Below are 15,105 nucleotides of genomic sequence, written 5' to 3' on the forward strand. Positions count from 1 at the left end.
ATGGACATATGAGTTGTTCTTTTCTAAGGCTGCAGAGTGGAGTCCATCTACCTGAATGTGGAGGCTGTGAACACACACCGGGACAAGCCTGAGGTAGGTGGGGTCCTCTGTACCAAATATTGCTTTAACAAAGTACACACTGAAAGTAGTCTTCTACATTGAAAAGCTGTCTCCAGCCTCAGACATCCCAGGTGTTTCAAATTAACCAGTACTCAAAAATGGCAAGAACCACAGACTAGGCCTATAGAGATTCAGATCTGTGACAATCCCTACCAAACAGGATTCAGGCTGATTCCCCAACCATGCCTAAGAAGAGGGTCAAGACCTATGCCCTGCTGAAAGAGGGATCCCCAGCAATAAGGACAAGGCAGGGCAGGGACTGGGACTCTATGCTTCCTACTAACCCTGGACTCTCTTCTTAGAATGTGGACATCACCCGTGAACCCGAGGAAGCCCTGGACACTGTCCCTGCCCATTACTGAGCCCTTTTCAAGTGATCAGATTGTCTCTGTTCTCACTACCTTCCTCCTGTAGGAACTGCTGGCCTTGTTCTCCTTAAGCAGACTCTGGCTTTGGCCTGAGTGTGCCCTACCTCCAGAGAATAAGTTTGTAGCAGCTCCCAAACAGGTCTCAATTCCTAGCCATAACTAAGCCTACCTAGTTGTGGATAAAGTTCTTTTTAAATATTCTCTGATGAATAAAGACATTTATTCCTGCCTGTAGGACAGGAAAAAGTTATTTCTTCTTTCATTGTTCTCAAGATCTTGATTCTAACCCAATTCTGGTACTGCTGGTGAAGAATGGGTGGGAACATCTGAGATGGAAGAATCCTTGGGTAGCACCCTCGAAGATAGAAAAAGATAGACCCATGTGAGTTCCTGTTGGTTTTGTCCATTGACAATCAAGGTGCACAGCGTCAGGGTGTGTTCACCATTATACTCTGAAAAGAATCCAGTACTTGGGCTAAGAGCGTTGGTCTCCTCCAACTCTTGCTACCATCCTAATTTCATTACTTGTATTAATGATGCCATCAACACCCTCCCTCCCTGGGATTTGACTCTCTCAACTTCAAATGATTGATATCATTTATGTCATCCTCTCTCTGGGCTAACTTATTGACTGAAACCTTCCCATTCATCCCAGTCCATAAAACTATATTAGCCTTAAGACTTAGCAGCATGCCTCCACACCATAGACATTCATGTCCAATTTTCGTGATGAACAGTATCCGTCCTTGTTCATCAGTATGTTCATTTTGAACCATCCATTGTCTCCTAGTTCATTAGTTTCTCAATGTTCTTCCATCCCTCACCAACTTGGACCTACTTCTTCAGCAGTGTCCTTCCTCTAACCACTAATGGTCAGGTACTTGCATCCCTGTGATAAACAGACTCATAACCTTGCTGCCTTTGTTCCCTAGTCCTTTCATCACAGCCACTCAGGAATATCCAAGCCTTGAATCAACCATAACTTTCTACACCCTGGGACCTACTAGGGTTATAGATCATTGCTTGAAACAGGTTTGTTTATCCACTTCTATAGTTCCCCCGATCCTGTTCAAAGTCAGGGTTACCCTTTCCACCATCTCACACTTTATTTATTTATTTATTTATTTATTTATTTATTTATTTATTAGGAGTACACTGTAGCTGTCTTCAGACACACAGAAAAGGGCATCAGATCCCATTACAGATGGTTGTGAGCCACTCAGAACCTTTGGAAGAGCTGTCAGTGCTCTTAACCACGGAGCCATCTCTCTAGCTCCATCTCATACTTATCTTCCATACCAGTCCCCAGTCTCTCAATTGATCTAGGCCCTACACACCATACTATGTTTTCTTTCCTATCCCAAGAAAATGCCCTCTTGCTCCCAGGTCAATTCCTAGTTTCTTCCCTTCTTATCCCTATATTCTTACACAACTACCCAAAATTAATATGAGTTTACTTTCTATTTGCCCTATACCTTAGGCTTCCCGCTTCCATATCTTTGCTCAAGCTATTATCCCTTGGCCTACCAGAGAACACTTTCCCAGAGCTCTCTGACTCTGAGAAATGCCTGCCTTTTAGCTGGAGCCCCATGGTTCCCAAAAAGTTAAGTTGAACCCTAGCTGTTCTATGAACCCAAAACATCACATGCAGTCACATTAAAGGACAGAATAAGCTCAGGTTCCTTTGGCAAATTTAATGTAACTCTAATACCAAAATATGACAACAACACAGGAAGCAAACACAAAGCAGGAACAGCAGATTTTTCAGTGTTTCACTCAGCTGATGGGTAATAGTGCTCAGGCTGCTGCGTGGACAACAATTCCAAAGCTGCACATTGGCTCCATGGGAAGTATTGTTGCAGTTAGCGTTATCTGTAAACAGGGGGAACAAGCCTGAAAAACAAAGCCGAATACCCAGACACATTAGCACATGGCCCATTTCCTCCTATTTCCTTTCTTGTCTTCATCCTCTCACTTGGCCCCTCCTAGCTTAGGGTTTCCTCTAGTATCTCCCAGGTATTATAGCTATCCCCATGGATTCTGGCTATAGGAATATTGCAGTTACCTGAATCTTCACTAGCCGTAAGGGAAGCCACAGCCACCATGGCTAGAGGCTCCACCACCAAAGCCAGTACCGGTGCTTGGCGGTCCACCACTGAATCCAGCACTGGTATTCAGTCCACCACCAAAGCCAGTGCTGGTGCTCAGTCCACTACCAAAGCCAGCTGCAGTGCTTGGTCCTCCGAAGCCACCTCCAGTGCTTGGTCCTCCGAAGCCACCTCCAGTGCTTGGTCCTCCAAAGCCACCTCCAGTGCTTGGTCCTCCAAAGCCACCTCCAGTATTTGGTCCTCCAAAGCCACCTCCAGTGCTTGGTCCACCGAAGCCAGGTCCTGTACTTGGTCCACCGAAGCCAGGTCCTGTACTTGGTCCACCACCGAAGCCACCAGTGCTTGGTCCACTGCAGAAGCCAGCACCAGTGCTTGGTCCACCACTAAAGCCAACAATAGAACTGGGTCCATTACTGAAGCTGGAGCCAGTGTTGGGTTCACCAGTAAAGCCATTGCTGGTGTTGGAACCACTGCCAAAGCCAATGATGGTATTCAGTCCTCTGTTGAAGCTGGCATTAGGCCCATTGCCAAAGCCATTGCCATTGTTGAGGCTTACACTAAAGCCTGCACCAGTGCCAAGTGTGCCACCAAAACCAGTATTGGTGCCCAGGTTACCAGCAAAGCCATCACTAGTGACCAGTCCTGCACCAAAGCTGGTGCTGCTGCCCAGTCCATCACCAAAGCCAGCGCTAGTGCCCAGTTCACCACCAAAATCAGTGTTAGTGTTTAGTCCACCATTGAAGCCAGCACTGTTACCCAGTCCTCCATTGAAGTCAGCATTATGATTTAGTCCACCACTGAAATCCGTGCTGGTGCCTAGTCCACCGCCAAAGCCAGTGCTGGTGCCCAGGCCACCATTGAAGCTAGCACTGGGGCCTAAGCTTCCACCAAAGCCAGTGCTGGTACCAAGGCTGCTGCCAAAGCCAGCACTGGTGCCCAGCCCATTTCCAAATCCAGCACTGGTACTTAGCCCATTCCCAAAACTGATGCTGTGCCCCTCATTGAAATTGGCACTGGTAGCACCACTAAAGCAGTTGGTGCTGTTAGAGCCTCCAAAGCATAGGTTGGTGTTAGATGCACTGCCAAAACAGAGACTGGTGCTGGGTGCTCCACCGAAACAGAGGTTAGTGCTATGAGACCCACCAAAGCTAACGCTGGTAGTGGGAGCACTGCCAAAGCTAATGCTGTTGCTATGGGTACTACCAAAGTCAGTGGTATTAAGTGTGCCACCAAAGCCAACACTGGTACTGAATGCACCACCAAAGTCAGGACTGTTGCTGATTGCTCCACCAAAGCTGGCATTGGTGCTGATGGCACCGCCAAAGCCAGCACTGTTATTCAGTGCACCACCAAAGCTGGCACTCGTACTGATGGCACCACCAAAGCCAGCACTGTTATTCAGTGCACCACCAAAGCTGGCACTCGTACTGATGGCACCGCCAAAGCCAGCACTGTTAGTCAGTGCGCCACCAAAGTTGGCACTGGTGTTGATGGCACCGCCAAAGCCAGCACTGTTATTCAGTACACCACCGAAGCTGGCACTAGTGTTGATGGCACCGCCAAAGCTAGCACTGTTATTCAGTGTACCACCGAAGCTGGCACTCGTACTGATGGCACCACCAAAGCCAGCACTGTTATTCAGTGCACCACCAAAGGTGGCATTCGTACTGATGGCACCACCAAAGCCAGCACTGTTATTCAGTGCACCACCAAAGGTGGCATTCGTACTGATGGCACCGCCAAAGCCAGCACTGTTATTCAGTGCACCACCAAAGCTGGCACTAGTGTTCATGGCACCGCCAAAGCCAGCACTGTTATTCAGTGCACCACCGAAGTTGGTACTCGTACTGATGGCACCGCCAAAGCCGGCATTACTATTCAGTGCACCACCAAAGGTGGCATTGGTGTTCATGGCACCACCAAAGCCAGCACTGCCATTGAGTACACCACCAAAGGTGGCATTGGTGTTCAAGGCACCACCAAAGCCAGCACTGCCATTGAGTACACCACCAAAGCTGGCACTGGTGCTGAGTGCACTGCCAAAGCTGGCACTGCTGTTGAGTGTACTGCCGAAGCCAGCACTGGTGTTGATGGCACCACCAAAGCTGGCACTGCTATTGAGTACACCACTAAAGCTGGTACTTATGGCACCACCAAAGTTGGCACTGTTATTGAGTGCACTGCCAAAGCCAGTGCTGGTGCTGATGGCACCGCCAAAGCTGGTACTGCTGTTGAGTGTACCGCCAAAGCCAGCATTGGCACCAGAAGAGCCACCAAAGCTGACACTAGTGCTTAGTGTGCCACCAAAGTCAGAGCTGGTGCTAGAAGAAGCACCGAAGGAAACACTGGTGCTGAGTGTACCACCAAAACCAGTATTGGTGCTAGGAGAACCACCAAAGGAGATACTGGTACTAAGTGTGCCTCCAAAGCCAGCGCCAGAGTAGGGAGAACTACCAAAGCAGACACTGGTGCTAAGTGTGCCTCCAAAGCCAGTGGTGGTACTAACTGCACCACTGAACACAGTGCTTGTAGTTGGTGCACTGCCGAAGCTGGTGTTTGTGCTGAGTGCACTAAAGCCAGGGTTGGTACTGCAAAGCGTGCTTCCAAAGCCAGAGCTGGCTCCACCACTAATACTGGCAGTGGTACAAGGTGCACCACCAAAACTAATACAGGGTCCACCACTGAAACTGGTACTGGTGGTAGGAGCACCACCAAAGCTAACGCTGGATCCACCACTACTACTATTAATGCTGGGTGCACCACCAAAGCTAATGCTTGCTGTGCTTAAGCTGGTGCTAGTGCTGGGTGCACCACCAAAGCTAATGCTCGCTGTGCTGAAGCTGGTGCTAGTGCTAGGTGCACCACCAAAGCTAATGCTTGCTGTGCTTAAGCTGGTGCTAGTGCTGGGTGCACCACCAAAGCTAATGCTCGCTGTGCTAAAGCTGGTGCTAGTGCTGGGTGCACCACCAAAGCTAATGCTTGCTGTGTTACAGAAAGGGGCACTAGTACTAGGTGTGCCACTGAAGCTACTGTTGGCTCCGCCACTGAAACTGGTGCTAGTGTTAGGTGTGTCACCAAAGCTAATGCTCGGTGCACTGCTGAAGTTGGCAGAGGTGTTGGGTACACTCCCAAAAGTAATGCTATTTCTGCCCCCAAAGCCACCACTGGGATTGGATATGCCACCAAAGCCACCACTGGGATTGGATATGCCACCAAAGCCACCACTGGGGTTGGATATGCCACCAAAGCCACCACTGGGATTGGATATGCCACCAAAGCCACCACTGGGGTTGGATATGCCACCAAAGCCACCACTGGGATTGGATATGCCACCAAAGCCACCACTGGGGTTGGATATGCCACCAAAGCCACCACTGGGGTTGGATATGCCACCAAAGCCACCACTGGGGTTGGATATGCCACCAAAGCCACCACTGGGGTTGGATATGCCACCAAAGCCACCACTGGGGTTGGATATGCCACCAAAGCCACCACTGGGGTTGGATATGCCACCAAAGCCACCACTGGGGTTGGATATGCCACCAAAGCCACCACTGGGGTTGGTTATACCACCAAAGCTAATACCAGCACCATCACTAAAGCTATTTCTGGTAGTAGCTCCTTGGTTGAAGAGGACATTAGTGGTAGGATCTGCATTTTCTTGGGCTCTGGGTTCAATTTCAAAGGAAAATCTGCTCCAGGCCTGCGCATCATCACCCAACTCTTCCCTTGTTAGGCAGTTAATATCCATGTCATCCCAATTCCAGGGACCAGCCACAGCTTCCTCTCCAATCCCCATTTGGGCTCTTGCCTCAGCCCTGGCCTTAGCCTCAGCCACAGCCACAGCTGCAGCCTGAATGTCCATCTCAACTGCCTCGCGGTACTGAGCAGCCCAGTCTTTGGGATCTTTCTTCTGTACCTAAAATGGAAAGTATAATTATTACAAGAAAAAGAGCCCTTACAGTTATGTGTAAAGCATCCATTATGGGATCCACACAAAACTAATAGTGATAAATAAAAAATTTCTAGTGTTCTGATGGGTCAGTCTAGATTTCAAACTTCATCTCTGATAGCTTAAGAACTCAAGTTATGTCCTTGGACAAGTTGATATCACAGAGCCCAAATGTTCCTGTTCGTAATATGGAAAATGATAAGAAACTAAGTATGTTATAGATTGAGTTTTGGGAAAACCCAGAATTCTTATGTTGAATACTAAATAACTGATCATGGCTGTAATTGCAGACAGGGCCTTTTATGAATATAACTTCAGTGAAATGGGTGAAGTTTTGATCAAATAGTGTCCTTATAGGACAAGACATGAAAATGAACTCAGGATTGCTCTAGTCTATGCAAAGATGCAGAAAAACTTACCATCTATAAGTCAGAGAGAGAGCCAATAGCAGAAACTGAGTGTACTGAACCTTAACCTAGGGTTTTTATCTCCAGAACTGTTGAATGTAACAATTTATGTATCTTAAGCCATCCAGTTATTAATATTTTATAACAGACTAGTACAATGTATAAAAAAATAACTGGATAATGAAAGATCTATATCTTGCAGTATGGAACATTGATGAGGCTTTATGTATTTATATACAATCCATTCATTGTCCCATACCTGTCTATCACTGTACACAGCCTGCCTCAGCTAGGAGCATCCCATTCCATTAACATGCCAAGCTCAGGAAGTTTATTACCTTGCATGCAAATTTCAGGACTTTCATCTTGCTAGTCTCATGGTAAGACCGTAGGCCCCAGAAGAATTCATACTCAGGTGGTCTGCTGTTGGGGACCCTCTTGTATTCCAGATATCTTGGAGAAAGGAAATGAAACTTGATTCTAAACAAGCAAAACTATTATTTAACCACTAGACCTCAGATGAAGCAATCTCCTCTAAACAAAAAACCTGGGGAAATTCTTTCACGGCCCTTTAGACACAGACTCATTCTGATACATGGTTCCATGCAAAGTAGTTACTGGCAACAGGACACAATGCCACAGATAGGTTTTGTTTCCTATGAAAACTTACCCCAGATTCCTGTGGGTGTGCTATTAATTAGCCTTTTTTGAGCCCCTGTTCTGAGTATACCCCATTGTAAGGGTCCCAATACAGCTTCACAGCAAGAATTTTCAATAGAACTCAGGTCTAGGACACAGAGTGCCCTTCTGAATGTAAGAAAGGCACTAAGTACTTTTGAACCAGAGCACTTCAGAGCTACAGAGCCTTGAACACTACTTACTTCTGCTTCACAAATTCATCTGTGATGAGTTTCTTCACTTCTCCAAAGAGTGAATGTTTTACCCTAGCAAAGAAAAAAGTAAGCAGTGAATACAGTCCAGAACTACTCAAATGTATTTCCCAACGTCTAGTCCATAGCAGTCTCAACCAGGTGAAGAGAGTAGTGAGCATATGGCCACTAGAAGAAAACAGTGGAGGCCTGATGGCACTTTGTCAGGGATGACTGAAGGTTCACCTTATACCCCATCTCAAAACAGACAGAAGACATAAAGGAGAAAAGAAGCAGAGTTCAGAATCATTTTGTCATACAGCCAGATAAGAAACCCCCATCCCCGCCCTATACATTCTCCACCAGACCACCAGGCTGATGCAATCCTGGGAGCGTCCTCTCTTGCCAAAAGACAACACGGACAGCAAGCGCTGAGAGAGCCCAATCATACCCAGGGTGCAGTCCCAACTTGCGCAGCACCTCCCAGATGACAGCTGCAAGAGGAGGCAAGAAGGAGACAAAGGCAGAAATTGAGCATCTGGAATTCAGGCAACAGCCACCTATTCAACTGCACGCTCATCCACTCACCCTCACTGGCCTTGTTGCCATTCATGAAAATGACACTCAGAATCACCATGAGGAGACCCAGCTTAGGTGTGTCCTTGGTCCTAAAAGAATAACAGGACATAAAGCAAGTTTACGTTCATGAGCCATCATCTGTAAAGCAGCTTGCTAGGCTGCCCTCTCCTAGATTCCTCAGATATAGAGAATTCAGCCTACTCTATGGTCCCAGCCTGACCTAAAGCAGGATGCATTCCCTCTTGAGCCAAGCTCTCTACACACCAAAATGCTACTCCTACATAGGGTTAGGACATGGAAGGATGCCTGTCAACCCAAGCACATGAACACTCAGTCAATGGTTATCTTTTCTTTCTCTCCCAAAGTTCCAAACTCCCCTGAGTTCTCCATGGAACTCTAGTGACATTCCTGCTCTCAAGCATCATGGTCCACCCCAGAAATCCCTCTCTCCTTTGAGATCCCTTCCATAGCCAGGCCAGGCACTTGGTAGAAGAGACAAATAACAACAGGCTGGTTTCCTGGGGACTTGTTGGAGAGAAAGCCACCTTGACAGCAGCAATGCCCACTTACTCCAGGTTCTCTCAGTCTAGCACCACTACTACCCACAGGGATCCAACGTGTGTGGGAGTGGGGACAGGGGTGTTTAGTCCTTCTTTCCTGAGCTTCTAATAGGCCACGGAGAGAGGGATGGATGGGTGGAAGCAGAAGCCCCTTCCCACCCTAGCACTTTCCCAGCTTACGTTCCCATTATGCCTGCAGATGACTCCTGAGTGCTGATAAGAATATACAAGTTATTTTGCTTATCAATTTCCTTCAGATTGACTCGAAACATCTGCCAAGTAAAAGAATAGTCTGTGAGTTCTCAAAATATATCTTACGTATCAGTTAGCATGTTGGACATTCTGCAGAATGTTGTATACCTAAGTAAGGGTTTTGTGTGAGAGAGAAAATGCATGTAAAACATATAGTTCAGTACCAAGCACACATTAAAGTTGTAACAAACATAAGATAGACATCTACAACATCTTTATAATCAGTGAGCATCTGCAACACATGAGATGGTGTATCCAGCAGCAGGCAGAAGCCAGGACTAAGCTGCACAGATTTAGCACTAACTGTGTTTCCACCGCTGACTTGCTGTGTGGTCAGTTGCTGCCCCTCCCTAGACCACCATGTGCTCATCTCCACAGTGATGAGGATGTAGTAGGTCTCTGCTTTCCTCCAGGAGGGTGCTCATATACCTTTCTTCTGTTTAAAGCTTCCCTGGTACACCCATCCCCCAGGGATGCCCCTTCACCTTCTCCAGAGCGTAGCTTGCTCGTTCAATGATCTCTGGGAAATAGTCCTCATATTCTTGGATGACATCCTTCAGCATATCTACAAGGAGACAGAAGATGCTAAAGCGTACAGAGGTCAGATGACTGCAGTCTTCTTCCCAGCCCTGTGTGGTCAAGGAAGCTATGGTGAAATATGACTGTGGCAGCTGAGGTGGTATGAGAGGAGGTGATGGATGTAAACGGTTACCCACAGGCCATCAGTACAGAGAGTAGGGATGAAGAGAGCTCAAAAAGGCTACCTGAGCGCTTGATTGGGATCTTTGTCTGGTCTTTAACCAACAGATATTTCACCAACTTATTTGCCTAGAGAAGGAAGAGTTAGGAAGCTATCAATCCAGTGGCAGAACACTTGGACGAATGTCAGAGAATGAAGAGAAGGAAAAACAGGACTTTGGCAGATTGGATTCTTACCCTTTCCTGCAAAATGGCCACATCTCGGGGTGGTGGAAGCCGCCTGCCCCATGGGATCCGCCTGTAATTATTTCCAGTTCTTTCTTCTCCATTGGGATGCTTAGACTTTGTCAATGGAAAGAAAAAATGCCTAGAGTTACCAAGTGAAAGAGTGCCATTTCTTCTGGAAAGTCCCCCTAGAATCTAGAGGGCCTAGACCCTCCCCTATAGAGGGGCTTAGGCCTAACAATGGCTACTCTGATACCCAGGCTTTTCTTTTACTGGCTTCTAACTAACAATTTGTCGTCTCCCAGCATACAAACTAAACAAGGACATAGCCTGGATTTTTTTTCCCTTTTCTTTGGCATGTTGTGCATTAGATAGATCACTTAGGTGTTGGATAGAGCACTTAATTCTGAGACTTTGTGTTTGGGACTTATAGTCCCCAGTTAGTAAGAGCTCTTTTCAAGAAGTAGGTAAATGTATATGACCGAAAGTCTGGCACATGGTTAAATACTATGTAAATACAAGTGAGTCCCAAATAGGTCTTGATTAAATACACAAATATATTTCCCCACCAATCTACAAACTACTGGAGGACACAAAAATGGATCACATTCTTTTCAACATATCCTATAGCTTCTATGAACACAGGATATGAACCTAGGATAGGAATGGGAAAGTAGCACAAAGTTAAGGATAAACTCATAGATCTCACCTTTCGGTTCCTCTTGCCCCGGGTTCTGGTCGTGGGTTCTAAACTCAACTGAGCCAGATAGTCATCTGCCAAGGCCTGGACAGCAGCAGCAACCTGAGTCTCCAGGGCACTTATGCTGGCCTCAGAGGCCTGAGCTCCTTGTTCAGCGATCTGAGCTTGGCTTTCAGTTGCCCGATTCTTATTGGCAGCCTTTCGAGCCCTAGACCCTCTCCTGATCCGTACAGTGACAGATAGGGCATGGTTTGTAACCGTTTGAATGGCAGGTGGAGCCTCAGAGGGCTCAGAAGCAGAATTTGAGCCTTTATTGTTACCCTTCTTCCCCCTGGGCTTTTTGGGCCTCACAGCTGCAGCTGATGCCTCAATTTGTCTGCTAGATGCCTCAGTCTGTCTGCTAGATGCCTCTGTCTGTCTGCTAGATGCCTCTGTCTGTCTGCTAGATGCCTCAGTCTGTCTGTTAGATGCATCAGTCTGTCTGTTAGATGCATCAGTCTGTCTGTTAGATGCCCCAATCTGTCTGTTAGATGCCTCAGTCTGTCTGTTAGATGCCCCAATCTGTCTGTTAGATGCCTCAGTTTGTCTGTTAGATGCCCCAATCTGTCTGTTAGATGCCTCAATCTGTCTGCTAGATACCTCTGTCTGTCTGTTAGATGCCCCAATCTGTCTGTTAGATGCCTCAATCTGTCTGTTAGATGCCCCAATCTGTCTGTTAGATGCCATGATCTGTCTGTTAGATGCCCCAATCTGTCTGTTAGATGTTTCAGTCTGTCTGCTAGATGCTTCAGTCTGTCTGCTAGATGCCTCAGTCTGTCTGTTAGATGCCTCAGTCTGTCTGCTAGATGCCTCAATCTGTCTGTTAGATGCCTCAGTCTGTCTGCCAGATGCCCCAATCTGTCTGCTAGATGCCTCAATGGCATTTGAGGCCTCTACATATTCATTGTCAGTATTTGTGGTCTTAGCAGGTGTTCTTTTTCCTTTGGAATTTTTCTTGCTTCGGGCAGTGGCTGCTATAGTCTGGATACTACCTGTCTCCTTGGCAGCTTGGCCTTGGGTAGTAACTGTGTGGGTAGCAGCCGAAGCCAATGAGATCTCAGCAGCACTAGGTACAGTCTTATTGGCAGCATTGTTTGCCGTAGAAGCTTTCTTGGATTTGTTGACAGCTGTTGAGGCCAGGGAATTAGCTGACTCATTGGCAACTGGAGTCTGGATAGTCGGTGTGGTAACTGGTAGGTTTAGGGCCTGTAATGGTGGCTTCAGCTGTGTAGTGGCATCCTCACTGCCAGTTAGGGATACCTTGGGAGTAACTCTCATTGTCTTGGCTTTCTGGGTCTGAGAAGTAACTGAAGCCTGGATATTGGGTGCCTCAGTAGTAGCTGAAGCCTGACTGATCTGGGTGAACATTGGTAGGTTTAAAGCCTGCAAAGTTACTTTAGGCTTGTTGCTAGCATTATCATTGGCAGATGGGACTGGAGGGGGAGCCGGTGTGGTCTTATCCATAGGCTTAATAGAATTCTTCTTGTTCTTGTTTTTCTTAGATCGGCTGGCAATTGGTGGGTCCTTTTCTGTGGTCTCCGACTGTACATCTGGAGAGAAAGGAAGCCCTAGGCTCCCAGCGGGAGGCAGAGGGCCCTACATACTTAGGATTATAATCCTATGGGCCACCCCACCTCCCTACAATCACCCCTCTCTACAGTTGCCTCCCCTCCTGAACAATTTCATTGAAAGGGGTTTGGGAAAGGGGGATGGAGCAAGAGATAGATAAGTTTCCTCTTCCCTGTACCATGCAAAGGAAGACTGAGATAGGTAAGGTAAGGAATTATGGAACTACACAGTGATAATAGGCTCCAGAGTGGTAAATGAATTCAGGGCACGACAAACAGAATGCAGAGAGGTCTCACCTGGAATGTGGGCACCCGATGACCATGGTCATTTCTTCTATCCATCTTTCTGAAAGGCTAATAGCCGAGCCTGAAGGAAATAGGCCTGAGTTAGAGGATAATAGGAGGGTGGAAAGGGGGAAGATTTATCAGAAGTCTTGCTAAATCTGAAGGGTGAAAGAATTTGCCTAATTTTAGGCCCCAAATCTTTCTGGGTTTGCCTATCTAGAAGCCCAGAACATGTGGTCTCTGAGCTGCAGCATCTTTTGCTTCCAAGATGGCAAATTAATTCTACGACCTACACCTTAATACCCTCTACCACACCGCAACCTGACAGTGCGCATGCGCACAGAACGAGAGCGAGAGACACGCACACACGCGCGCACCCACACCCACCCACCCACCCACACACACACACACACATATGCGCGTGCACACACACACGCACGCGCGCATGATAACAGGTTTTCCAAATGCAGCTGGTCCTCAAGGCCCTCAATACGCATGCGCTATGGTGGACAGGACCATTCTAACCATCTCATGTCCACATATGTCCCCCGCTCTCAGAGCTACAGAACATCTCGATCCCACCGCCTCCTCCTCCTACATCATTTCTCAGCCCGTCCCCCCACCCCAGGCTCCACAGGGCCTCTTCGCGCCACCCCCTCCTACCACCATCCCACCCCACCCCCGCCCCCATTCCTGTGCGGCCGCGCCAGCCCGCGCCAACCATCAGCCACTCACTCAGGCTGTGGTTCCGCAGTCCTCCGCACCTCCCACCCTCCTCAAGCCCCCTCCCCCCCCACCCGCGCCGCAGTCGCCTTCGCCAACACTATCCCCCCTCGCCCCCCCCCCCCCCGGTCCACGTCTGCAAGGGCCCCGCCCCGCCCTTTCTGCAACATTGATACCCCACCCTCAAATCCAACAGGGATAACCCCTTCATGATTCCCAGCTCCCTAACCCTACCAGGTCATCCCCTCTTTCAAAGCAGTGCTACCCGGATCCTAGCCCGTCCTTTCTCCCTTCCAAGCCTGGTCCTCTGGCCGTTTAAAGAGGATTCTGTCGCTCCTTTCTTAGTCCAGATTCGATTCATCCTTTTCGTAGCCCATAACGGGGTCCAGCCCCCTTTCTTCAGCTTGATCCGGGTCCCTTACCTCCCTCCTGAACTCGACCCTCCTCCCTTTTTGCTACAGCCAGAACGTGTTCTAGATGTTTCCTTTCCAAAATCCCAACCAGGTCTGCATCCCTTCTTTCCATCCCCAAACTGAGTCTAGACTTTCCCGTAGCCCGGAGATTCCGCCCCCGCCTTTACGCAGTGAGAATTGGGTCCAGGCACCTCTAAACCCACCACATCGAAACCGCTAGATCCCGAATCCAGCCAGGTTCCTGTCAAACCTTAATGCTGTGTGAAGCCAGTCACCCCGAAGCCGCGGCTCTGAAGCCCCCACGGGGTCTTTCCTAAAGCTGGCCACCTCAGCTCACCTCGCCCTCGTGAGCCGAGAGGACGTCTGCTCTCTCCAAGCCTCTCCTCAGGTCTGAGCTTGTAACCCGCCCCCCTGGCCGGAAGTGGTCCTGCCTCTTTCCGCCTCCAGAGGGGGGTCTCCGTCCCTACCAGCCCGCCCCACCCCCTCCCCGCTAACGGCTTCCCAGTCTCCTCAGTGTGGCGCATCTGTTTACTACCTCTTGTTCAGCATTCACACCTAGTCTCCATTTCATTTCTCTGTTCCCCAATACGTGTCCCTGTTCCTATTTGATTTTTCAGTTTCTCCTGAAGAAAATGACCTCAGAGCTCCCACGCCTGTCCTGACAACACTAATTACATGGCGTGATATACTGTGAGAACGTCACATTCATTACTGCCTCTAAAATACGACTAGATTAAGATAGAGGCGCTGAACATTAAGGTGATGCTCTCAAATAATTCATATATATAATATATATTTAAACAATATGTAATAAATAATTAAATACATATAGTTAAACAGTAGATGTAAGAAAAATCAATTAGAGCCTGTCAGATGGCTCAGCGGTAAAAGCACTCCAAGCCTGCGGACATGAATCCTATTCCCTGGATCCACATGGCGGAGGTAGAAAACCTACTCCCACAGGTTGTCTTCACAGCTCTGATTGCACACAAACACATATGTGCATGTACACACACTTTATTTATTACAAATAAAAATGTAATAAAAAAATCCCTACATGCTTCTATTTTATTTCAAAATAATTTCACTGATTCCTTAAAATTAAAAAAAAAATTATTTGGAAACTATGGGAGCGGGCATTTAACAAAGCCCTGATATAATTCCAGCACTACTTGGGAGGGAGATGTTGAAGGGTCTTGAGTTCAAGTACAGCCTTCTACGATGAGATGATATATTAA

General features: G+C 47.8%; 2 protein-coding genes across 19 annotated transcripts in view; one reads left to right on the top strand and one right to left on the bottom strand.

Moving 5' to 3' along the window:
* Positions 1-738, top strand: part of Pfkfb1 (6-phosphofructo-2-kinase/fructose-2,6-biphosphatase 1) — a 56,434-nt gene extending 55,696 nt beyond the window's left edge. For all 7 annotated transcript variants that reach the window (NM_001374170.1, NM_001374172.1, NM_001374171.1 and 4 more), the window contains 2 exons: positions 29-93; positions 423-738. In NM_001374170.1, coding sequence (NP_001361099.1) covers positions 29-93; positions 423-482 — 125 coding nt within the window. In that variant the 3' untranslated portion in view covers positions 483-738. The remainder of the gene's footprint in view (positions 1-28; positions 94-422) is intronic.
* Positions 739-1,569: 831 nt separating this feature from the next.
* Positions 1,570-14,443, bottom strand: Tro (trophinin). 12 transcript variants are annotated; one of them, NM_019548.4, is made up of 14 exons: positions 14,205-14,296; positions 12,744-12,813; positions 10,849-12,474; positions 10,152-10,256; positions 9,980-10,043; positions 9,701-9,780; positions 9,144-9,235; positions 8,413-8,492; positions 8,276-8,318; positions 7,837-7,899; positions 7,294-7,408; positions 6,325-6,515; positions 2,554-2,979; positions 1,570-2,381 (listed from the first exon to the last, which is right to left on the bottom strand). In NM_019548.4, the coding sequence occupies exons 2-13, from the start codon at positions 12,786-12,788 to the stop codon at positions 2,565-2,567; spliced, it is 2,919 nt and encodes a 972-aa protein (NP_062421.2). In that variant the 5' UTR covers positions 12,789-12,813; positions 14,205-14,296; the 3' UTR covers positions 1,570-2,381; positions 2,554-2,564. The 12 variants fall into 12 exon arrangements, with proteins under 12 accessions (NP_062421.2, NP_001277699.1, NP_001277700.1 ...); XM_011247847.2 differs by having other exon boundaries at positions 2,163-2,381; positions 2,554-6,118; positions 6,149-6,515; positions 14,205-14,311; XM_011247848.2 differs by having other exon boundaries at positions 2,163-2,381; positions 2,554-5,410; positions 5,513-6,515; positions 14,205-14,311.
* Positions 14,444-15,105: the final 662 nt, after the last annotated feature.

This window comes from Mus musculus, chromosome X (genome assembly GCF_000001635.26).
Source record: "Mus musculus strain C57BL/6J chromosome X, GRCm38.p6 C57BL/6J".
NCBI classification, from domain to species: Eukaryota; Metazoa; Chordata; class Mammalia; order Rodentia; family Muridae; genus Mus; species Mus musculus.